The sequence below is a fragment of the Kazachstania africana genome, chromosome 1, assembly GCF_000304475.1.
Source record: "Kazachstania africana CBS 2517 chromosome 1, complete genome".
Lineage (NCBI taxonomy): Eukaryota > Fungi > Ascomycota > Saccharomycetes > Saccharomycetales > Saccharomycetaceae > Kazachstania > Kazachstania africana.
In genome coordinates this window covers 140,571-162,526 of record NC_018940.1, presented here as the reverse complement: position 1 = coordinate 162,526, position 21,956 = coordinate 140,571, and the positions used below count along the sequence as shown (strand labels likewise).

The following is a 21,956-nucleotide window of genomic DNA, read 5'->3' as shown; positions in this document are numbered from 1 at the left end:
AACTTTATAGCTAGCAAGACGATCAGCTCTATTGCGTTATTATTAGGTATTTCATTAAGTAAGAGTTTGTTCATTTGAGTAATGGCTACAAATCTATTCCTTAATTCTGTTGAAGAAGCTGTACAACTGTCCAACGTAGATTCAAAACCGTTGGTAGTGTATAATACATTCACTAATGGCGATGATACCTGGTTAAACAAGTGGTTTAAAAGGGACGAGTCTTTAAATAAACAACTACTCAGTGCCGCAATATGGTTGAAGTTATCTGAGGGAACAACTCAATTTGCTTATTTTGCACAAATTTTCCCATCTGTTATTGTCCCCAGTTTGTATATAATACTTAATGGCCAGATTAAGACTATCATACAGGGTGAAGACAGTGCTGGTCATTGGAATGAGTTATCTAAAGCACTCAGCATTGAAATACCAGTACCTAGGGGTCCTGTACATCCAGAACAAACTTTCAGAGAAACTATACAGCATACTACACAAGAGATCTATCAAAGGGAAAAGTTGAAAGAAAGAAGACTAGCTGAACAAGAGCATGATCGTATCCTTAAGTTATTGAAAGCTGACAAGGAAGAGAGAAAGGCAATGGAAAGGCAAAAGATGCAGACAAATGCAAATACCGATACAAATAATGATGACAAAATTTATGATAATATTAAGGATAAAAGCAGGCTGCATACGGTGGATTGCACTCTCCTAATTAGGCTTACAAATGGTCGGACACTGACTCATACGTTTCATTCCAGTAAAACACTAAATGATGTGAGGAGTTGGGTGGATCAGAATCGAGTTGACGATGATGTTCCTTACGTTTTTCATAGAAACGTTCCTCGTTTGACTTTTACAGAATCAGATGAGATGAAGTCATTAGAGTCATTGGACTTGACACCAAGATCTGCATTAATATTGAAGCCTATTGAAGGTGCCGATAAAAAACTTAATATCTCTCACGCACAGGGTCCTAGTTTACTGGGAAAGGTTTACAACGGACTATCTTCCTGGTGGAGTAATAATGATGATAATTCTTCTGATGCGCAATGCTCCAGAAGTGAAGATCTGCATCACTCTCAGGCAAATATCATGCAGAAACAGGGTACAAACCATAGGGTAAATGAAATTAGATCGGCAGATATAGATAATTCCTCAATGTCATCGTTTACGTCATCACCATTATTGCCTTCAACCAGAACTGCCTCAAATTTCAGGAGCTCGGAACAAAACATTTCTTCTCGATCTGTCTCTCCAAATATATACCAGTTTTTAAATCCAAATGACGATAAGCAGGATGAAGATGATGAAAAATCAGCATATAATGGTAATGCGATTAATCTCGAAAAGAAAAAGGATGATGATTGATATGTGTGTACTTTGATGATTAAATACATTTCTATATATGACGGCGCCTTCGCACCAATTGATATAAGATGCGATAAATATACGTTTGCTGACCTAATATCAAACCCAATTAAGATGCTGGTGCTGCAATCTTCCCTTCAGAATTTTCTTCCTCAGTGTCACCACTTTGGGACTTTATAGTGGACACGGCTTCTTCCACGTCAGTAATTGTTAACTTTTCCAATTTCTCTAGAGTTTGCTCATCTGTACTACTAGTTTTTAGAGCTTCGTTTTCTCTATCTTCGTTATATTTTTTCTCTTGTCCCTCGAGAAGAGTTAGTTCTTCTTCAATTTCGTTATTTAATTCTTGATCTGCGTTATAACTTTCCAAAAGCTGGGATATCTCTTCATTATGCCCGAAACCCTCAGCTATTTCGCCCAACAAGTCTTCAATCTTTTCCGCAGAACCAATATACTCGTTAATTGACTTAATTGCCTCATTTGAATTGTTCAAGGTTTCAATAACCAACTGGTTCGTCAAACACATATCTAGCTGATTTTTTACTGTCATTAGATTATTCATGTAGCTTAACAATCTTGTCATATACTTCTGAGATAGTATCTTAGTTTTTACATATTCTAACTGCACTTCTTTAGATAAACCTTTGAATTCCCTTTTATTCATTTTCAAAATGACTTTATCCAAATCATCCTCCAGACCACCAATTTTCTTCTCGATTTTAGAAATAGCCGTTTTAACATCAACTATACGTTTATCATTCTCTGTTATTTCATTTGAAGTTACTCTAAGCATATTTTCAGTAGACGTATCAACAAGTTTTACTATATTACCATCTCGTTTTAGTATTTTTTTGTGCAACTCGAGAAAGGAAAGCATTGTGTCTCTATCAAGAGTTGACCGGAGGGACCGTGATATTCCACTCTTATCATAAAATTCAGCTACAGTAAAAACAAGATCTGTCACACCTGATGCTCTGCTTATAATACCCTTCCTTATTTGTTCGTAGACTGCTTCAAAGCTCTTCTCAATCGAAGTTTTTACAACAAAGTCTTTTTCAATTAAGTAGGAAGATGAATCTTCATTTTTCCTACTTATAAACCTGGAATTCAACCCAAGCCATCTAAGCAGATTTACTAAACTTTTTCTCTGTACCTTATTACTGATCGAACGTGAATTTTTATTGAACTCATCCATAGATATTAAATAATTTTCTTCTACTAGTTCGTCAATTGCTAAGTCAACACATTTCGGAACGCCAAGAACTTCTAATCTTAGTTCTTGCAAAAGTGCTTCTCCACAATGGAAAGTCACTGTCTTTTCATCTGCCTCACAGTAGTTCTTGATTAGGAATTCTTTCCATGTATCGATATTTGCCGTGTAACCATCTGGATTCAAATCACTTAAGTTCCTAAAATCCTTATACAGCGAAGGTAACCGAGACTCTGGCAATTTCCAAACATTCTGCCGCATAGTATGATGGTTTTTAATGCTCCACCCTACAAGTTCTAATGCCCTTTGTCCTGTTTTTACGATTTTATTCAAGCTCATCTTCTAACATCAAGATGTATGGGTGTGATATCCAATTTTAGACGTGAAGTCAATTGAAGAGCAAGAAGAAAGTCAGCAACGTTGAGTTGTTAATAACTTCATCGGAGCATGATGTATACATTCTTCATATATAATTACAAACTACTGTACAGACTAGAATATCTCTTAAAAAAATCTATAAATACAACGAACCAGCAGAGACAATGTCTCTATGTATTAATTTGACAACGTTTTCCATTTTTTCTTTGAGGGCTGCGTTACCAATTGTATTGGCAACATCTATTAATTCCTTCACCAGTTCTTCTAGTCTCTTAAACATTCTAATAAGAGATCCCTCATATACGTCTGTCATTTTACATATTTGTGTGAAAGTTGCACCTCTACACCATTCATAAACAACTTCCATCAGTTCATGTCTGAAACTTTCAACATACTCCTTCTCGACAACCTCTATTTTGGAGTCTTTCATAATTTTAGCAATCTTAGCAGCTGTTTCTCTCATAGCCTTCAATGGTTCAGAAAGTTCTGGCTTTAATCTTGGAGTTTCCTTACAACGCTCTTGGAAGGCAAAACATGATAATAGCGCTGCAGCTTGTTCCGGCTTTAATTCATTGAAGTTACCATTGAAAATCAATTCTGTCAATAGCAATTCATCACCAGAAGAAATCTCACATGCAACTCTACCCTTCAATTCAATAATATCATTTGGTGTGCAGAAACCTAAACGACGTAAAACCCTCTTACGGCGACGTAAGTCATCTAGCTGGATTACCGATTGAGACTCACTGATTTTGTGCTTTAATTGTTTCATCTCTTCATTTAATTTATGTTTTTTACCGTATTGTATGTAATATTCGTCAAATTTGACCGATCCTTGTAACGGATTTGTAGTTAATTTATTTTCTAAAACATTAATCTTTCTTAGTAATTTCTGGAAGTCAGCGTCTTCTATCTTCATATTTTTAACCGGATCAAGAAGTGGAATACCATTTGGAAATCTACGCCTAACTTCCTGTAAAGATTTACCCACTGTCTCCTTTTGGCCACCCGCTCTGATATCCTTAGGCATGAATAATCTTAAGTTACCAACAGAGTTGATGGCCTCCAAAGTAACTGGAAGAATAGCACATACGGACTTTTCACCTTCTTGAGCAGGACGGACACCTTCTGGGAAGGTTGGGTTGAAAGGTTTGATTAAATTGATTGGGGCATCGACATACATTGTATTAACAACAACGTTGACAATATATGATTCGTGATCAGTGTAAACAGCAGTTGGATTACGTTTGTTCACTCTTTTAGCGAAATCAATGACCGCGGCCCAGCCATAATTTTGCCCATCAATACGAACCTCTACTAATCTACCAGGTTGTAAAAAGCTCAGTATATTGGCAGGATGATTCATGATATGGCGAACATCTTCGTTGTAACCTTTTAGTGTTTGTTGTATTTCATAGTATTCTTTAATATTTTGTTCATCTTCAATATGAATAGATTCAGCTTCTCTACCAATTTCGATCAACTTCTTTTCCATCACTGGTACAGCTACGACATTTTGGAATTGAAAGAATGAATGTTCAAGCATAAACTCAGGAGAAATACCTTCCACACGCATCAAATTTAGAATCATGTTATAACCAAGGTGGAAAGCAGAATCTAATCTGTCAGCTTGACCTTTAACCATCCCCTTTGCAACTTGAGGTTCCATTTTCTCGTCAATCATCATGATAACAATACCACGATCATCTAAACCACGACGACCAGCTCGGCCCGACATTTGAATATATTCACCACCAGATACCCAACGGAATTGCTGACCATCCCATTTTCTAACAGATGTGAATACAACGGTCTTTGCAGGCATATTTAACCCAATTGAAAAAGTCTCTGTAGCAAAAAGAACCTTTAAGAAACCCTCTTGGAAAAGAATTTCGATAACTTCTTTTAAAATAGGCAATAAACCAGAGTGATGAATACCAATACCTCTTCTTAATAGAGGTAAAATATGTTTGATTTGAGGTAATTCTCTATCAGTTTCTGGTAACAATGCAATTGCATTGTTGAAAATTTTAGTTAAGGCGTCTTTTTCATCATCTGAATTAAAATCGAGTTTGGACATCTTTAAAGCTAGCTCTTCACAATCTCTCTTACTGAAAGAGAAAACGATGACCGGATTGTATTTTTTTTTCCAAATCATTTTAACAATTTTGTAGATATCACCCTTAGCATCACCTTTCGCAGCGCCACCTTTGTATGTCTGGCCCTTTTTACCTCTTGAATCAATAGAGTTTGGATCATCTCCTACTTGGTTGCTAATGGAGGCCATGGCCTTCTGGAAATTTTCTTCTCTGAATGTACTTTTTTCATCTACAACTAAATAAATACCATCACCATGAGCAGGAAATAGATAATGTTGCAAGGGAGTTGGACGGAAATTTGTATAGACAATATGGCACGGTTGAGAATGAATTTTACAAATCCATTCCGCAAATTCCATGGCATTTGGAATAGTAGCAGATAAAAACACATAACGAACCTTGTCAGGTAATAAAATAATAGTTTCTTCCCAAACAACACCACGTTCCTTATCCCTCATATAGTGTACCTCATCGAAGACGACCCAAGCAACTTCTCTCATAACTTCACTACCTCTATACAGCATACTTCTTAAAATTTCGGTTGTCATAACTAAACAACCAGCATCTGGATTTATGGTAATATCACCAGTCATTAAACCAACATCTCCAAATTCTGCTAGCAATTCTCTATACTTTTGGTTAGATAAGGCCTTGATAGGAGATGTGTAAATGACTCTTTGCTTTTCTCTCAAGGATTGAGCAATCGCATATTCTGCAACGACAGTTTTACCGGCAGATGTGTGTGCAGAAACTAACACAGACTCACCTCTATCGATACAGGAGATTGCAGTGTCTTGGAATGGATCTAAAGTGAAAGGATATGTTCTGGCCTCGTTTGTTCTTTTATGTTCAGCAATTGGCTTATAATCGTAATTTGGAGGTAAGGCAACTTGATGACGCACTTGATGAGATAATCTAACCTTACCATCCTGCTCAACTTGAGTTGTGGCTGCGTTAGTCAACCCAGCAGATGCATCGACTTCTCTCGAGGCCTCTTGTTCGAAAGAATCTGCCACAACAGGAACCACTGTTTCCTTCTTTTTTGCTTTTGTTGGCTTATTAGGCTTTACTCTCTTTGATTTATCATCTGCACTAGCTTCGCTATCTGAGATGTCACGTTTCACATTATTGCTCTTAGTTAAGTCGCTGGACTCGCTTGAGACTGCTTCGACTTCTTCGTCTGACATATCCGGAACCACAGCTGGTTCCTCAGAAAAGACATCAAATAAGTCGTTATCCATAGTCCAATGTTATGTTTTCTAGTGCACCTCTTCAGGTATAAATTCTAGTATAATACACTATTTCATTATATAATATATTATAACTTCCTCAAAATTTTTCAGTACCTCATCGCAAACATCTATCGCTCTAAACGAAATCAATAAATGCAATTTAGCAAGAAAGGCCGATGAATACAGCCAACTAACATGTCAATAAGGCCCTGTTGGATCATTTAAGTATGAGGTATTTGTATTTTTAAAGTCCTATATAATGCTTATCTTGCTATATTTTAATTTGTCCCTTTGAATCAATGATATTCAAAGTCCGCATGGTATTCCATTTTTCCCTATCATATTCACTCATGACAATATCGGGATACATGTTTGCTGATTCAGTAGACTCAATGCTGTCTGGGTGAGATACTGATCTGGACTGGTCTTGAGGCTCATTGAAAGAGTTATTGTTGAGAGTGACATCAAATGCAACCTCCTGATTGGGATGTACAGTTGCGTTACTGTGTAGATATATTGATGAACGTGCGGTATCTCTCAATAATATACTTGGTGCAAGACTGTGTCTGCGATTATCTCGAAGTGAATGTTCTCTGGATATAGTTTTGATTGGTGATGAGTTATTTTGAATGGAATGTAGATAGGAAAAATCTACACTTTTCCCTCTATTATGTGAACGACTACCAAGAGGCGTTGTAAATTCTTGGCTGAAGGAACTAGATACCGCATCAGTTATACTCGAAAGAGATAGCTTTTTCCCCATTCTCTTTATCCTTTGAGATTTTGTTGGTGATGAGTGTACTGAACGACCAAAATTGGTACTCGACGGAAAGGTGTAGGTAACCTGTGAATTCGTTCTACTATGCTTCAAAATTGAGTTTAGAGCATGTTGTGACTTCTTAGTGAAACTTTCATTTCCGCTAATAATTGAGGCTATTGACTTACTTGGTGAATGATGTGCACGTACCCCCGTTATGGTATCTCTGGTAGCGTCGTCAGAGATTACTGACATCGAATTTTTGTGCGATAAACTTTCTTCTAAGCACTGATTTTCTGTCCCTTCTTCCAGGCTAAACTCATTTAAAAACTTATCTAATTGACTTATTGCATCTTCATTGCTCCTCTCTACAAGTTTGATAATGGCAGAAATGTCTCGTCTGTCATTAGATATAATTTTTTGGTTCAAATCCAAATGCAATTTTCTATCTGTCTCCACTGGACTTGATAAGGGGCTGTCATCATTTGCACTATATGCCAGAGCTTTTCCTAAATCAAATTTGAATGGAGGTAATAAAGCTTCTCTGTTTATACTTTCCTCCCTTTTCAGAAAACTTTCTTTGTCCTTTCTCCACATCTCTAAAGTTACATTAGGAGGAAATTCAACATGTTCAGCAGAATACAAGCTTGTGTGATCAAAATTTAGATCAATTATCTCAGAAATCTGCCTCAAATTATTATTATCCAGAACATTCGTGGCACAATTGGACTTTTGCTCCGAATCAAATCTGTCATTCAAATCATTTATTTGATTTCCCAGCTGTGGCTCATCCTCGACGTCGAAAGAGGGCTGTCTAGAAGTTTCAGTCAAACGTAGACATGGTGGTAAAAGGGCGCTATTGATTCTCTCGATGGCACTCCTTTCTTGTATTAAAGCTGGAGATGCAACCATCAATTGCTCCGATAGCTTTTCAACTGAAGCCAAATGTGAGGTATTTAAAACTTCGGATCTGGATGTCTCAGCTACTGAATTTAAAAGGTTATCAAAGCCGATGGCTGAATTTGAAAATGTCATATTAGAAATTCTTTTAGTCAAATCTGATGTACGGAACAGTTTTTCAGAGTCACGGATGCTCACTACAAGTCTTCCCTTATTACTATTATTCACTTTATTAGAATTTGATGCATTTTTCTTGGTTACAATACTCTGTGTAAAACCAAATTTTTGTTTTATAGATGCTAATTTATTTTTCCTTCTTTTAGAGGATGGTGCTTTAATGCTCCTGGCATTTTTTTGGGCAGAACTATTCCTCAAAGATGTCACTCGTTTCAGCTCATGATGGATGACTGAACGATTGGACATCTGATCAGAATAGGCATTCTGCGGTAAATCATCCATTAACCAATTTATTTTATTCTCAATTTCGTTGTAATTTTGTTCTTGTATATCCATATCAGGTGTCAGCGTTTGCGAGGAATTTTTTACAGGTACAAATCTATTTTTTTCTGTGTATTCTGGGATATTCTGTTCAGCATCATGTAATGTCTCTTTTGAAGGGGATGTTGCAGTGCTTTCCATACCAATGAAATATCCATTGCAGAAAAGTGAAAATAGGAGTATCGACCCAGTCGCAATCAAGACGCGTTTCTGAAGTAGTGAAGTAGATATATTCTCTTGCTTTATTAGATTACTAAAAAATGCCACGGATGATCCCAGTGTTATCAATTGTAAAATGTAGTCGACAGTTCCTCTTATAACCTTTTCAAAAGGAACTCTTATCAAAAGCGTTACCAATAGTACAAGACCATATAGGAAAGAAGAGCATGTAATTAGTATCAGACTTATCTCTTGCTGATGACTTAACGATAATAACAATATACAGAGAGATCCTAACGCAAAAGATAGGAATACACTGGCTAGACCAACTATCTTAGTCATGATCCTGTCCACCTTTAATGATTGCGATCTTAGCAAATATATGCAACACCTTTCGATGCTTAATACTCTTGGAGAGTTCCTAGTACAGAGTGACTTATTTACTGAGCAAGAACAAAATAATAGCTTTACGGATGGAAATAACAGTCAAACCTGAGCTTGCAAGTTTTCTTAATTTTTATGTTATTTATTTATCTTTTTCTTCTTTAGGAAGGCGTCAAAAAAACATCAACAAACGCTTTTTCCAGATATGACAGCCCATGATGGAGTTAACGATAACGGGATTTCCTGGCAGCTGCCATAAATGGGTGATGGAGGCTTGCCAATTTGTTACTATGTGCAGTTCCCCGGAGGTAGATCCATTAAAATTAATGATAAAATTTCCTATCCCTTGCCTAGCACTAAAAGGACATCCCGGACTAGCTTGCACCGATACTTGGCAAGTGCATATAATCTATTTCACATGAATTGCTACATATGTGACCCCATTTAGCGGCGGCTTGCTGATTAATTTTAGCAGACCATGCTCACGATGTCCTCGAGACGAAATCTGTGATTGGAAAAAGAAACAAGCTTTTTCAGCCAAGCGATGAGCTTCGAAAAAGAGTCCCTGTTATTGAAAAATTTCAGTGGTGAAATAAAAGAAAACTTCACAGTACAAGGTTAGAATTCCGGCGATTAATAGCTTGGGCATGATGTTATCGGAAGATCCTATTCAACTGGAGGTACCTTCACAGTCATGGCTGAAAAGACTTAATAGAGGTTTTACGGCATTGGGCTCTGATAGGATAGGGCTGACCACTACAAATAATCCCAAAATATTTGGAACCAAGAAAGTCGTTGCAAAAACGATAGATAAGGGCACAACATGTGAAATCATTATGTCAATAGATGTTAGGAATAATACTACTTCAGTGACTAAAAAATATATTGAAAAGTCCGAAGTTTTTCAGAGACAACTCATTAACGAAATAAAAGTGCTGAACCATCTTTCAGTGAATAAGTTTACTGTGCAAATGCTCTCATCCAATGTTTCAAAGAAGTCAATTACAATGGAATTTTTACCTTATAATTTGCACAGAGTACTTAATCTTCATGCCACGCCAACCAAAGAAGAAAGACAATGCTATTTTATTCAGATTTGCGAAGCTGTGGAGTTTTTGCATGGTAATGGAGTTGTACATCGAGATTTGAAATTAGAGAATATAATGCTCACAGAGGATACATGCCATGTGAAGTTAGTTGACTTTGGTTCGGCAGTACTTGATTTCAAAGAGGAGTGTATTGGAATAAGAGGCTCACAAGAGCTCATGGCACCCGAGGTATTGTCTTCAATTAAGTATGACGGCAAACCAGTAGATTGTTGGTCCATAGGTATCATATTTTTTCAAATGTTTAATATTTTACCTGGGAAATGGGGAACTAAATTCCCTTGGAAAGAAGCAAGACTATCATGCGAACGTTATACTTCATTTTCAGTGAATGATGAGAAATTCCCACATATAACCGACATGGTAGAACAAGATGAAGATCTCCATGATTTGTTGCTAAAGTTATTGTCTATCTCCGTCACAGATAGAATCACGATGGCCAATTGTTTGAACCATAAATACATGAAAAAAATAAAAAACCGTGAACATAAACACGACAGAACTTTGAAGCACTGTAAAAGAGTGTTCGAAAAATTGGTTTGACTTTTCTTGTATAAATTTATACATCTATATTCATATCATTGTAAAAATAATACTTCTTCTCATTTTACCTCGTGCGATACAATACAACCTCTGATTGCTTGAAATATCTTCTACCATCCTCATCTATGATGACCAAGCTTATATAGTTTTTGACACTGAAGTAGTTACAACTCATGTTTGGCGTTAAGTCATAACCCCCCAGGAACAGTCTAATTGGAATTGTTTCGCCTTTAACTGGTGAGCCATCCATGATTTCAAATCTTATTGCCGTAGAATCAATCAATGAACTAGAAGGCTTTAATCCAGATGATTCTCTTGTTATTATGCTTAGTTCCATATGCTTTATTTTCAACCTTGTCAACAGAAAGTATATTCTCCCTACAATAACTTCTTTTAAATTGTACTGGGCTTTACCATATTCAAACTCTATATGCAGACAGTTCTCAATACCTATGTCTAATCTAACGGGTTTTGATATGTTGCTAGTTCCTTCTTCATCTGTAGATTTAGAAACCATTTTTTGTTCATTGACATTCTCTCTGTTATTGCCATCGCCAATTGCACCATCTTTATTCGCATTTTCTTCTGTAGTTTCAACTTCTGCTAAGTCTGTCTTTTGTTTTCCGGAAGAATCATTGGTTATTTCAGATGTGGAGTTGGAGATATCATTATAAAGGTAAACCCAAAATTTCTTAGCTTTCGATATATCGGTAGTTTTCCTCATAACTGTCACTTTCACATAGTAAGAAACGTCAACATTTTTTCCACGATATGATTCATACCTCTTTGCAAGATCTTTAAACAAAAATGGGAAGTTCTGAGAATGTGTTAATTCACCAGCCGGGCATAAATCATAACTTAAACAAAGAAACTGGTCTACTGCCTTCTTCCTGACATCCGAACTACTCGACATCTTGGTGCCACTAGTAGAGCCATTGGTTTTGGCCATATCAATTGACCCGATGATTGATACTTTCACACCAAGATGTTCTAACCGTTTCCCTTCTTTCACTCTTAAGGTTACTATACCACTTATTGATTCGCCATCTTCATAGAGTGGGAAACTATCTTTAGATGTCCTTGTATCTGAGTTTTTAACTGCTGGTATATCGACATGCTTCCTCGATTCTTCACCATCAAGTAAAATTTCAATATCAATTGGTGATTTAAAGAACAAACTCATCAATTCACCCCACTATTTTTCATATACTTGAAACAAAATACAATATAATTACTGGACTCACAGTTGAATGTAATAATACAGACTTAACCAGACTTCAGCTCTACCTCCTATAAGGATTCAATGTCTCTATATTAGGGATTTGTTAGATATGCATGAAATAGATTTCAGGCGTTCTCACTGCATAATTAAGTATATTCCTCGTATGACATGATAAAATATTATGGCTCTGAGAGTCAGCTGCAGTTGAAATGGATGTTCATTCCATATTATGGCTTGGTGGTGAGTTAAATGTGAAGTGTATAGTATTATTTACAAGCTTGCAGAGATAGTTGTATGGTTTTTATTTGCTGTTATCATACTCGTTATCTTTTCTATCATAAATGTACATGAATTTTGTAACACGTTTATCTGACTGAAGTTCTCTCGTCCATTCGCTTTTCCTCTCAAGGCCTTGTTTAACCCACGTGCGTGGCCAGTCTTCCTCTTCTTCCTTGCCCAGGTCTAGATCTTGTGGATCGGCAAACGGTCTGATGGTATCTTGCTTTACCATTCCGTATGTCTGTGAGCATACAAAGGCGCAGTATTTTCTTCTCTCGTAGAATCTTATGATCCTCTGGGGGATTGTGAGAAAACCTAGTAGGTTGGGAGTCGGAATCATAAGGACCGGTTGATGTAGAAGAATTGGAACTGCATTTTTTGTCTCTCTAATATTAGTGTTGTGCATTTCTAATTCAGGAAAGGGGAATTCGGCTGCGCCATATTCTGATGGGGATATAAATGGTTTTAGCACCTTAGAATTCTGTTCCGCTGTCTTTTCATCGACTTCCTCTTTTATCGTGGCTTCGCCGGAAATGTTAGTACCAACAAGTTTGTCTTCAGCTGTCATATTATCAACAGCGCTATCCGCAATTGTCAAAGTATCAGCTTCCAAAATATTTTCTTGATCATTCGAGGATCTGAGTGGCCCAGTTAGCGCTGTACCTTCCATCACAGTAGAACTAAGTTGTTCTTCAACAGGCGCTTCAAGAGGTCCCAGAAGTCCCTCATGTAAACCAGTGATATATTCTTTATATGCTCCCCTCCCCAAACATATTACTCCTCCACTTAATTTTGAATCAGAAATTGAAGAATCTTCACTTATTATCTCTTTTGGCTTTTGGTGTGTATGAAAAATGCCCATCACGTCTCTGTAGTCGAATCGTCTCTTAAATTCTTGTCCATTATCAGTACTAACTGGTTGAGCAGACTTCTCATCAAATAAAATAGTATCTTCCTCATTATTGCTTGACTGTAGTTCCTTTCTGAGAGCTCGCAGATGATTTGCAACTGTAGTCCTAATGACACCTTGGTTTTCTTCTTCAATAAGTTCATAGTCCACCCCAGAGTAGTGAAGGATGGGCTTGACATAGCGCCTCCAGATTTTCATTGAGGAATCCAAATAATCATTAGGTGGAGGTGCAATGAAGACGGTGATTTTCCTTGGTAGTTTGTTGGTGTCTAATGGTTTCTGAGACAATGGTTTAACCTTCCCTGTATAATAGTCTATAATCTTTCGTTGCTCATATTTGTCGTATGCTACGCCAGATAAGGATGCTGTCAAAACTGTCCAGAAAAGCATCCAGTTTCTAGACGGAAGCTTAAAAGCGGGAAGTCCCAAGGTTTTAAGCATGGAATTGGCAAATCCCTTTGACCCTTTTGGTGGTGTAGATGAAGTTGGCATTGCCGGGACTTTAAACGTATAATGAAGCACGCTGTGTGCTTGACAATACTCTTGCGATGATTTATCTATGACTTACAATTTTTTCTCTACTAATTTTTTTTTGTAAAATGGCTTGATTCATCTATATAATGACAATAATATCAATACAAACTGAAACAAAAGACATGTATATACAGACACTACTCTCGACTAATGTCCGTCACTATCACACTCATCCTCCCAGTTGAGGTTGAATCTGCCAGCTGGGACAACGTATTTTTCGATCTTTTCGACCACTTCTTCTGGGGTATTTGCTACTTGGACGATATCACCATTGGCATTGCTGATGAAACCTTGATCTATGGAATGCCTGATGAAAAGAAGCAAAGAATTGTAAAATCCATTAATATTGAACAGCACCACAGGCTTACTGTGGATACCTAGTTGCGACCACGTTATGCATTCCATGATTTCTTCGAAAGTACCGTAGCCCCCCGGCATGGCAACGAAAGCATCACTTTCGCTAGCCATCAGCCTCTTTCTTGTGTGCATATCAGGAACAATAGTTGTATCTCCAAATTTAGTTGAAATTGGAGTGGAACCCTTATGATTTTCGACGGTAGTGTTGATCTGTTGTTCAATGGCCTCTTGTACATTCACATCATCTTCCCTCCCTGCCTCTCTTTCTTTAGCGACGAGAGCATCTGGAATTATCCCATGCACTTTCCCATCAAAATTCGGGCCCATGGTGGCTTGTGCAATGGCCCCCATTAAACCGGTTGTACCACCACCATAAATTAACTTCCAACCTAGTTTATGGAACAAACTACCTAACTTGCTGGCTTCTTCTGAATAAACTGTACTATTACCTACAGAAGAACCACAGTAAACACAAATACTTTTCTCAGACATGTGAAAATTCTCCTTCTCTTTCTCTATTGAGATGTTTTTACCATATTTCTTCGTTCGTTAGCAGCTTTCCATATTGAAACTTTTTATAGTAAAGGAGAATGGAGACTTCGAGAAAATGCGGTGAATGACTCTACCAGCACAGATTATGTCAAAATTAATCGGCCTAGAAGAGAGGATGCACGCTGGAAAGGCATAATCCGGTTGTGCCATTTAAGACATACTGCAAGTTAGATGGCCAAGAATTAGTGCAAAATGAGCTGAGGTGCAGCTCATTTTCTCCTTCGTTTGTCTGCTTTTGTCTTTTTTTGAACCAAGACGTCAAGACTGCTAAGAATGGAATACCAGAACCTGTATGGCAATAATAACCGGAAAGCTTAAGTTGTTAACTGTTCTGGGAACATTGGCAAATCGTAACGATGGATATATTTCCAATACTGTACATTGCAAGAACCACATTCTTATCATCCAGGATGTGCCAAAGAGCACATGTTTCTTAAATACGAACAATACAGATGGATGCTCAACTCCTACAAGATATGATCACGATGGTCCGAGATATATACTCTCCAGACAACATGCTTACACCCAGCTCGCACGATACAACGGTAAGTTACATTCGTGTCAAAAGAGGTTTTTTCAGCTGTCCAGAACTCTCTACTGCCAGTTGCTGCATAACCCTTCGTGTTACCGTTCCGAGCATTCCTAATCGTCGTCGATGTTACTTCAAATGCCTTCGCAGTGTAAAACGCTGGAGACTCATGGTAGTCAGGGAGCACGTGATTATATGGATGGACACCTTTGGTCCCAGTTCCCTCTTTACTTTCCAAAAATAGTAATTTTGGTCTCGGAGAATTTGTCTGCAACAGGAAACTCTTTCTATTTCAAGTAAATAGCGGATTTTTACGGAGGTTTTCGGAACTTGCCGCGGGCATTTTCCCGAGATATATTCAGAAAATTTGATAACCTTGAAGGTATTTTCATTAAGAGACTGTAAAGATAATAATCTTAAGCATCGGAAACCAGACTACAGAAGATAAAGTTTACGAGAAGGAAGCGCTGGACTCTAGTAGAAAGCATTGTGGAGGAACCTGCTGATTGTAAGAAAGTCCTCCAGTTTATAAATATAGTTTTACTCCAAAAGCTAGGCTAGAATCACCAAGTTCATGTGAATGCCATCCGTACGGAAGTTTATCACATTGCTCCTATTTTAGACAACTAAAGACACTATCTGTGCATATTGTTGTGCTTTTATTATAAATAGACTGAGACACAAAAGGCCAAGACTTTTTTTTTCTCTCTTTGTTGTCTATCTATCCAGCGGGTCTCATCCATCTTACCTTATCATTGATGCCGTTAAACGAACTGACGAAGGATTTGTTCAAGAATGAAACACCTGGTTTGTGGGATAAGACTCATGTTGACGAAGGCGTTGTGCATGGTCATATACATAATTATAATAATATGACTTACATCCACGGTCATATTCATCATGGACATCAGGACAGTAATCATATCAAAACTGAAAATAATAATGACGATATGCATATAAATGATGTAGAAAATTTAGATTGCCAACATTTCGAGTTTTTCGATTACCGTGGACAAAATAGCATATTACCCAATAATGGCAGTAACACAGATAATAGCATTAATAATAATAATAATATTAACATTAATCGGACCTTGGCCTACCCTGATTCTCTATTATTCCGGAATGATAAATTCGTGGGGAAGGACTATTTTGCCAATGAAACAAAAGTTGTGAATACCACCGATTATAAGCGAAGGAAATTGAATAAGGATGGATTGGAAGAGGAAAAAGATTGTTCTTGTTCCCCCAAGGAATTGGAAGTATGTTGTGACGTAGATCATGAAGATGCCGCAAATAAAGAATTTAGTACCATTTTACTGAATACAAATAAAGATCTCTTATTCGATTTTCTCAATTCTAAGGATGATCCGATAGCGTTATTCAAAGATTCCGTCAACAAGAAACAAATTTCTCAGAATGTGAATGATGGCACTAATTTAAACACTGTGCCGAGACAAGCCTCCTACATCGAATGTGGCTTAGATTGTGAACCGCTCTGTCCCGCTGATCAGGATAAATTCAATTCAACAAGTACAAATACTGATAATGAAGATGATGTTTTCGATGATTATTGTCAAATTTGTGTGCGTAACGGTACACCGAAGAATGAGTGTAACCATTTTCCGATTAGCAAAAGTACTAATTTGAATGGTGCAGATGATTCAACACCTTCTTCCACGGTCTCAACTAGACAGATTCATAACCAATATCTTCCAAATAAACAGACTGATCTGCAAATCCTAGAAGATTTATCCAACATCTCGTCTCTGTATGAGATTCCTTTTGCTAAACATATGAATCATCATCATCATCATTCATCTTCAGGTATAAAGGCAAAAGACAGCATAAATTTGCTGGAACCACTTATCAAAAGTGGTTCCTCACAGATATTCCACAAGCAAAACAATAACTACTTTCAAAACATCAATACAAATAACGAAGATGGCAGCCATAACCACCATCATCATCACATAGTTCAATTGCATAGTCATAGTAATGTTCCAATGGTTCAGAATGACAAAACATTCAGTTATGAAAGGGCCAGTAGCATTGACAACAATATCTTTACTAAGCATCCTAATACTAACGTAAGCAATAACTCATCTTCCGCTGTGACACAAAATAATTTATCTTTGGATAGTAACATCATGAGCCCTCAGAATACAATAAAATTCAATTGGAATTTTAAAAGAGATGACAATCCTGAGTTAAAATGCAAATGGGAAAATTGTGCGCATGGATTCGATAACTTAATTGACTTACAGAAACATCTCTTCAAGAATCATGTACCTAAAGATGAATCATCTTTGTGTTACTGGCATAATTGTGATTTTGAAGGTGAGGATCTTTGTTCTTTAGTCAACCATATCAATGATCAACATGGCATAAATTTTGACATGAAATTTGTAGATTTAAATGCAAATGAAAAGGTAGAAAATAAAAAGTTAGAAAACCATGGGGTCGCCAATTCGAAAGAGCAGCAAGCAACTTGTCGTTGGAATAATTGTAACCTGACGTTCAATTCGAGTGAAGAATTAAATGCCCATCTTGAGTCATTTCATTTAACAAAAGGTAAATCCAAATATACCTGTTTTTGGCACGGTTGCAACAAAGAGTTTTCCCAAAGACAGAAAATAGTCCGTCATTTAAAGGTACATTCAGGTTTCAAGCCTTATAAGTGTGAAGTTTGCTCCAAATGTTTCTCCAGTGACGAAACACTCAAACAACATAGCAGAGTCCATTCTGGAGAAAAGCCTTTCAAATGTCATTTATGTGATAAGAGTTTCTCTGTCTCCACTTCTTTGAAGATCCATATTAGAACACATACGGGTGAAAAACCATTAGAATGTAAAGTTTGCGGTCGGCGATTTAACGAATCTTCCAACTTAAGTAAGCATATGAAGACCCACGAACATAATTTCAAATGTCCAATTTGCTCCAAAGGCTTCAACACACAAAAAAGGATGGAAACCCACATGAGATTCTGTAACGTGAATAATCTTGACAAGAAGTGTTGATGACACAGTTCTTTTGAATGTTTTAACGAATATTTTATGTATTATAACGACTAAAGTTGCATTTGTTTTAGTATTTGCCGGTTAATTACAAATTATTCGGTTGGTAATCTAAATTAGTTTCATATATTATTACATACCACTTGGAAACTTCCCTTTTCAACGTCTCGCTTTGGGTAATTACTATTTCGAGTATTAAAGTATATCGCTCTGCAATTTTCGCTCTTTCAGAAATGGGTTTGGTGAAAACAAAAACTATTGAAACAAAAGGTAAATCCCAAAAGGTCCAAAAGATTGGAAGAGTAATGACGTCCAAATGTCTGAGTGGAGGGTTTACCTATATGGTAGACTCATTATTAAACAAATTATACCCAGCTGCATGTTCTCACTATGATAATCGGAGTAATTCTAAAATAACACGGCGCTATCAGGGCCATCCCGCTTTGAAAAATAATCTTACCAATAAATGACGTTTTCGAAAAACAGTTCGAGATAAATGAAACTAAGAAGTATGTATTCTGGTGGTACCAATTACATAGAATTAGTTGAGGTATGAGTTGTGGAGAGTGAAGTTTCCGCAAATAAGGAAGCTGAACAGTGAAAAAAGCCAATAAGCCGGAGACGAACTTCCAAAGTTGCTAGCACTGAGGTTCATATGCTAATGGAGAGAAAACTATCTAGTAGGCTATTTTCTTGAACATATAAATAGCTGGCTTTATTTCCAGCTCTCATTGGTATTTCCATTCCATTTTATGCACATGCTTCTTTGTAAAACAAACATACTATTGCGAATCCATAATCAACTACGATTTATTGATTTCTGAACAGTTATTGACATTTACATTTTTACAAAGTCATCTATTGACAATTTAAAACAAAATATTTACTAAATGCTTTTGTTGCTGTTATTTTTACTCCTCCAGGTCGTCTATTGCAAACTTGAGCCTGCAAATATCGTGAATGTGTTCCCACACTCCTCAGCTGACTGCCCAGAAGCATCTTTTATGACGACTTACGAACGTTTCGTTTGATGGTTATTTGCTTAGAGATAATGATTATGCTTCGTCAAAAGCTCTTGGTGCTCTGAATGTCGCTATTAACAATGGTACCGGAAATACTCAAGCGTATAAAATAGCTGCATCTGGATATGTTGTCGGCACTTTTGGAGGTATTCAAATTGACCATAACATGACTTACTGGTTGACTGCGGCTGGTAGCCAGATCAACGTCTTCAATGATATGACCAGCTATTTCTATGCTCAATTTCATACTGGTGACCCCAAAACTACTCATGGTATTATTGTTGCTAAAGAAGAATATGAATCTTATGTCGATGAAGCTGTCAAAACATGGAGTATGGGGAAAAGTTATGATTTCTACACTAGCACCCAATCTAATGGCAATATCAGCATCTGCCAACGACTAGAGGAAGAAGCTTATGCCCTGGCTAACTCAGCCGATTTTGGTGAATGTATCTCGATTTTCTATGATTCGTCAAAGACTCTTGAGGAACAGACTGGTTTGACAGATGATCTGCTGTACGTCTACAATAATGGCACGGTTTCCTTTAATGACGGCAACACAGTTTGCGTATCTATTGGTACTGAAAGCCTATAGTCATCGCCTTAGTGTTAGACTTATGATTATGGACCCATTTCTCTTTTTTTCTCTTAGTGCAGTAACATGTTTTTATTGACAGTTTTTTCTTTTGTATTCATGTATAACCACTATACCTATCTATTTCATTCTCTTTTTTATGTATTGAAACGGTTAATCTAAAATAGTACGGGGCGATCTTCGAGATCTATATATTCATAACTTTGCTTTCCCTCATTTAGCTTCCCCATGACAAGTTGTGCCTCCTATTTAATAGATCGTTCTGAATATGAACAATTCACAAGATTTGCTTTCAATAAAATTTATGGCATCAAGAAAATCCCGATCAAGAGCTTCATCTAGTGAACTAAAGACATGACCATGGTAAATATTTCTTCACATGCATCATAGGTCACATGCTTTCATCGATAGTGTATATGAGCTTCTTGACCATCTACAAAACTGTGCAACCTCGCTTCTATATATTTTTCCTATACTGCTAATACCAACATGGTTCAGTAGTGATTTGTCTACATGTTGAAATTTTGAATACGATACAATTGACATGACTGAAAATCAAGGAGCCACGGAGAATCCGGAAAACCAGGATATGTTTCAAAAATGACATAGGTCGACTATATGAACAACCAAATTGACGAAAATTCGTTACTCCACGAGAGTGATCAGGATTACACGGTCAGTTGTTCCTCAGAATAATCCAATCGAGAGGATATCTGATTTACTTTTTTTCTTCCCCTTTAAATAGCTGTAAATTTCTATAAAAAGATATACTATCATCATGTACACACACACTTGTGCTATTATCCCACAGACTCCCTCATCTTATTAAATAATCGATGTTCCTGAACGACATTCGGTCACGCTCTGAAAAGTTTCCTGTGCTAATCTTCTCCGTCGTTTTCTTCGTCTCATCACGGATTACTCCTGATTCGGGCAAGGCACTTTCCTAGAGTCATGAACGAATCTCTTGCAGTATAAAAAGAGACGGGATGAGACAGCGATGCAGACTGGAACTTTATGCCAATAGAAGAAGGAAGATCGTTGAATCGAACACTGTTTCATCATAAAGCCTAGTAATTATGTTGAGACCTACGTTAGGTGCGAGAAGCCACGGTTTACTCAGTTATAATAGACTATTTTTAAGGTTGCAATCCACTATAGCGATTCCTAAAATGCAGAAGGGGGTCATTTTTTATGAGAATGGTGGACCTTTGACCTACAAGGACATGCCGGTACCAGTACCAAAGCCAAATGAAATCTTGATTAACGTCAAGTATTCAGGTGTATGTCACACAGATTTACATGCATGGAAGGGTGATTGGCCTTTACCGGTGAAATTACCATTAGTTGGTGGTCACGAAGGTGCAGGTATCGTTGTAGCCAAGGGAAGTAACGTAAAAAATTTTGAAATTGGTGACCTAGCAGGTATTAAATGGTTGAATGGTTCATGCATGGCCTGTGAATTGTGTGAAAAAGGGTATGAATCTAATTGTGAACATGCTGACTTATCTGGTTACACACACGATGGTTCATTCCAACAGTATGCGACTGCGGATGCTACACAAGCTGCACAGATCCCCAGAGGCACGGACCTAGCAGAGGTGGCCCCAATCCTATGTGCTGGTGTTACCGTTTACAAGGCTTTGAAGACTGCTGCTTTACAGCCGGGCGAATGGGTTGCAATTTCCGGTGCATGTGGTGGCTTAGGCTCCTTAGCTATTCAGTATGCAAAGGCTATGGGATTGAGAGTCCTTGGTATAGATGGAGGTGAAGCCAAGGCGAAAATGTTCAAAGAACTAGGTGGTGAGACTTTCATTGATTTCACCAAGTATAAGAATAATGAAGCTATGATTAAAGATATTCAAGAAGCTACAAAAGGTGGCCCACAAGGTGTAATCAATGTTTCGGTTTCAGAAGCAGCCATTTCTGCTTCTACTCAATATGTGAGACCAACTGGTACTGTGGTAATTGTCGGAATGCCAGCAGGTGCATACGTCAAGTCAGACGTGTTTTCCCATGTGGTTAAATCCATCAGTATCAAGGGATCCTACGTTGGAAACAGAGCAGATACCAGAGAAGCCATTGATTTCTTCTCTAGAGGGCTTGTAAAGTCACCCATCACTGTTGTCGGACTTTCCGAATTACCAAAGATCTACGAGTTGATGGAAAAGAACAAGATTCTGGGCAGATACGTCGTGGATACATCCAAATAGGACACTTTCAGAAACCAACTCAGATCATTCTGTAAATAACTAAAATTCATAGTCATATATGTATATCTACTATATACTGTTGTCTATTTGTAGTA

General features: G+C 37.3%; 11 protein-coding genes across 11 annotated transcripts; 5 read left to right on the top strand and 6 right to left on the bottom strand.

The window, feature by feature from the left end:
* Positions 1-81: 81 nt before the first annotated feature.
* On the top strand, positions 82-1,365 carry UBX6 (Ubx6p; the record flags this gene model as incomplete). Its single annotated transcript, XM_003954612.1, has 1 exon — positions 82-1,365. One exon carries the CDS (start codon positions 82-84, stop codon positions 1,363-1,365), a length of 1,284 nt encoding a protein of 427 aa, XP_003954661.1.
* Positions 1,366-1,474: 109 nt separating this feature from the next.
* CHM7 (phosphatidic acid-binding protein CHM7) lies at positions 1,475-2,836 on the bottom strand (the record flags this gene model as incomplete). The annotated part of the gene is made up of 1 exon (XM_003954611.1): positions 1,475-2,836. The coding sequence occupies one exon, from the start codon at positions 2,834-2,836 to the stop codon at positions 1,475-1,477; it is 1,362 nt and encodes a 453-aa protein (XP_003954660.1).
* Positions 2,837-3,089: 253 nt separating this feature from the next.
* MTR4 (ATP-dependent RNA helicase MTR4) lies at positions 3,090-6,293 on the bottom strand (the record flags this gene model as incomplete). The annotated part of the gene is made up of 1 exon (XM_003954610.1): positions 3,090-6,293. The coding sequence occupies one exon, from the start codon at positions 6,291-6,293 to the stop codon at positions 3,090-3,092; it is 3,204 nt and encodes a 1,067-aa protein (XP_003954659.1).
* A 262-nt stretch (positions 6,294-6,555) lies between these two features.
* Positions 6,556-8,940, bottom strand: IRC8 (Irc8p; the record flags this gene model as incomplete). The annotated part of the gene is made up of 1 exon (XM_003954609.1): positions 6,556-8,940. One exon carries the CDS (start codon positions 8,938-8,940, stop codon positions 6,556-6,558), a length of 2,385 nt encoding a protein of 794 aa, XP_003954658.1.
* Positions 8,941-9,632: 692 nt separating this feature from the next.
* KAFR0A00840 (uncharacterized protein) lies at positions 9,633-10,631 on the top strand (the record flags this gene model as incomplete). Its single annotated transcript, XM_003954608.1, has 1 exon — positions 9,633-10,631. One exon carries the CDS (start codon positions 9,633-9,635, stop codon positions 10,629-10,631), a length of 999 nt encoding a protein of 332 aa, XP_003954657.1.
* A 64-nt stretch (positions 10,632-10,695) lies between these two features.
* PEP8 (retromer subunit PEP8) lies at positions 10,696-11,814 on the bottom strand (the record flags this gene model as incomplete). Its single annotated transcript, XM_003954607.1, has 1 exon — positions 10,696-11,814. One exon carries the CDS (start codon positions 11,812-11,814, stop codon positions 10,696-10,698), a length of 1,119 nt encoding a protein of 372 aa, XP_003954656.1.
* Positions 11,815-12,154: 340 nt separating this feature from the next.
* On the bottom strand, positions 12,155-13,534 carry TIM54 (Tim22-complex subunit TIM54; the record flags this gene model as incomplete). Its single annotated transcript, XM_003954606.1, has 1 exon — positions 12,155-13,534. One exon carries the CDS (start codon positions 13,532-13,534, stop codon positions 12,155-12,157), a length of 1,380 nt encoding a protein of 459 aa, XP_003954655.1.
* A 189-nt stretch (positions 13,535-13,723) lies between these two features.
* On the bottom strand, positions 13,724-14,425 carry LOG1 (Log1p; the record flags this gene model as incomplete). Its single annotated transcript, XM_003954605.1, has 1 exon — positions 13,724-14,425. The coding sequence occupies one exon, from the start codon at positions 14,423-14,425 to the stop codon at positions 13,724-13,726; it is 702 nt and encodes a 233-aa protein (XP_003954654.1).
* A 1,347-nt stretch (positions 14,426-15,772) lies between these two features.
* ZAP1 (Zap1p) lies at positions 15,773-18,034 on the top strand (the record flags this gene model as incomplete). Its single annotated transcript, XM_003954604.1, has 1 exon — positions 15,773-18,034. One exon carries the CDS (start codon positions 15,773-15,775, stop codon positions 18,032-18,034), a length of 2,262 nt encoding a protein of 753 aa, XP_003954653.1.
* A 1,185-nt stretch (positions 18,035-19,219) lies between these two features.
* On the top strand, positions 19,220-19,648 carry KAFR0A00795 (uncharacterized protein; the record flags this gene model as incomplete). The annotated part of the gene is made up of 1 exon (XM_003954603.1): positions 19,220-19,648. The coding sequence occupies one exon, from the start codon at positions 19,220-19,222 to the stop codon at positions 19,646-19,648; it is 429 nt and encodes a 142-aa protein (XP_003954652.1).
* Positions 19,649-20,727: 1,079 nt separating this feature from the next.
* ADH3 (alcohol dehydrogenase ADH3) lies at positions 20,728-21,861 on the top strand (the record flags this gene model as incomplete). Its single annotated transcript, XM_003954602.1, has 1 exon — positions 20,728-21,861. The coding sequence occupies one exon, from the start codon at positions 20,728-20,730 to the stop codon at positions 21,859-21,861; it is 1,134 nt and encodes a 377-aa protein (XP_003954651.1).
* Between the last annotated feature and the right edge of the window lie 95 nt (positions 21,862-21,956).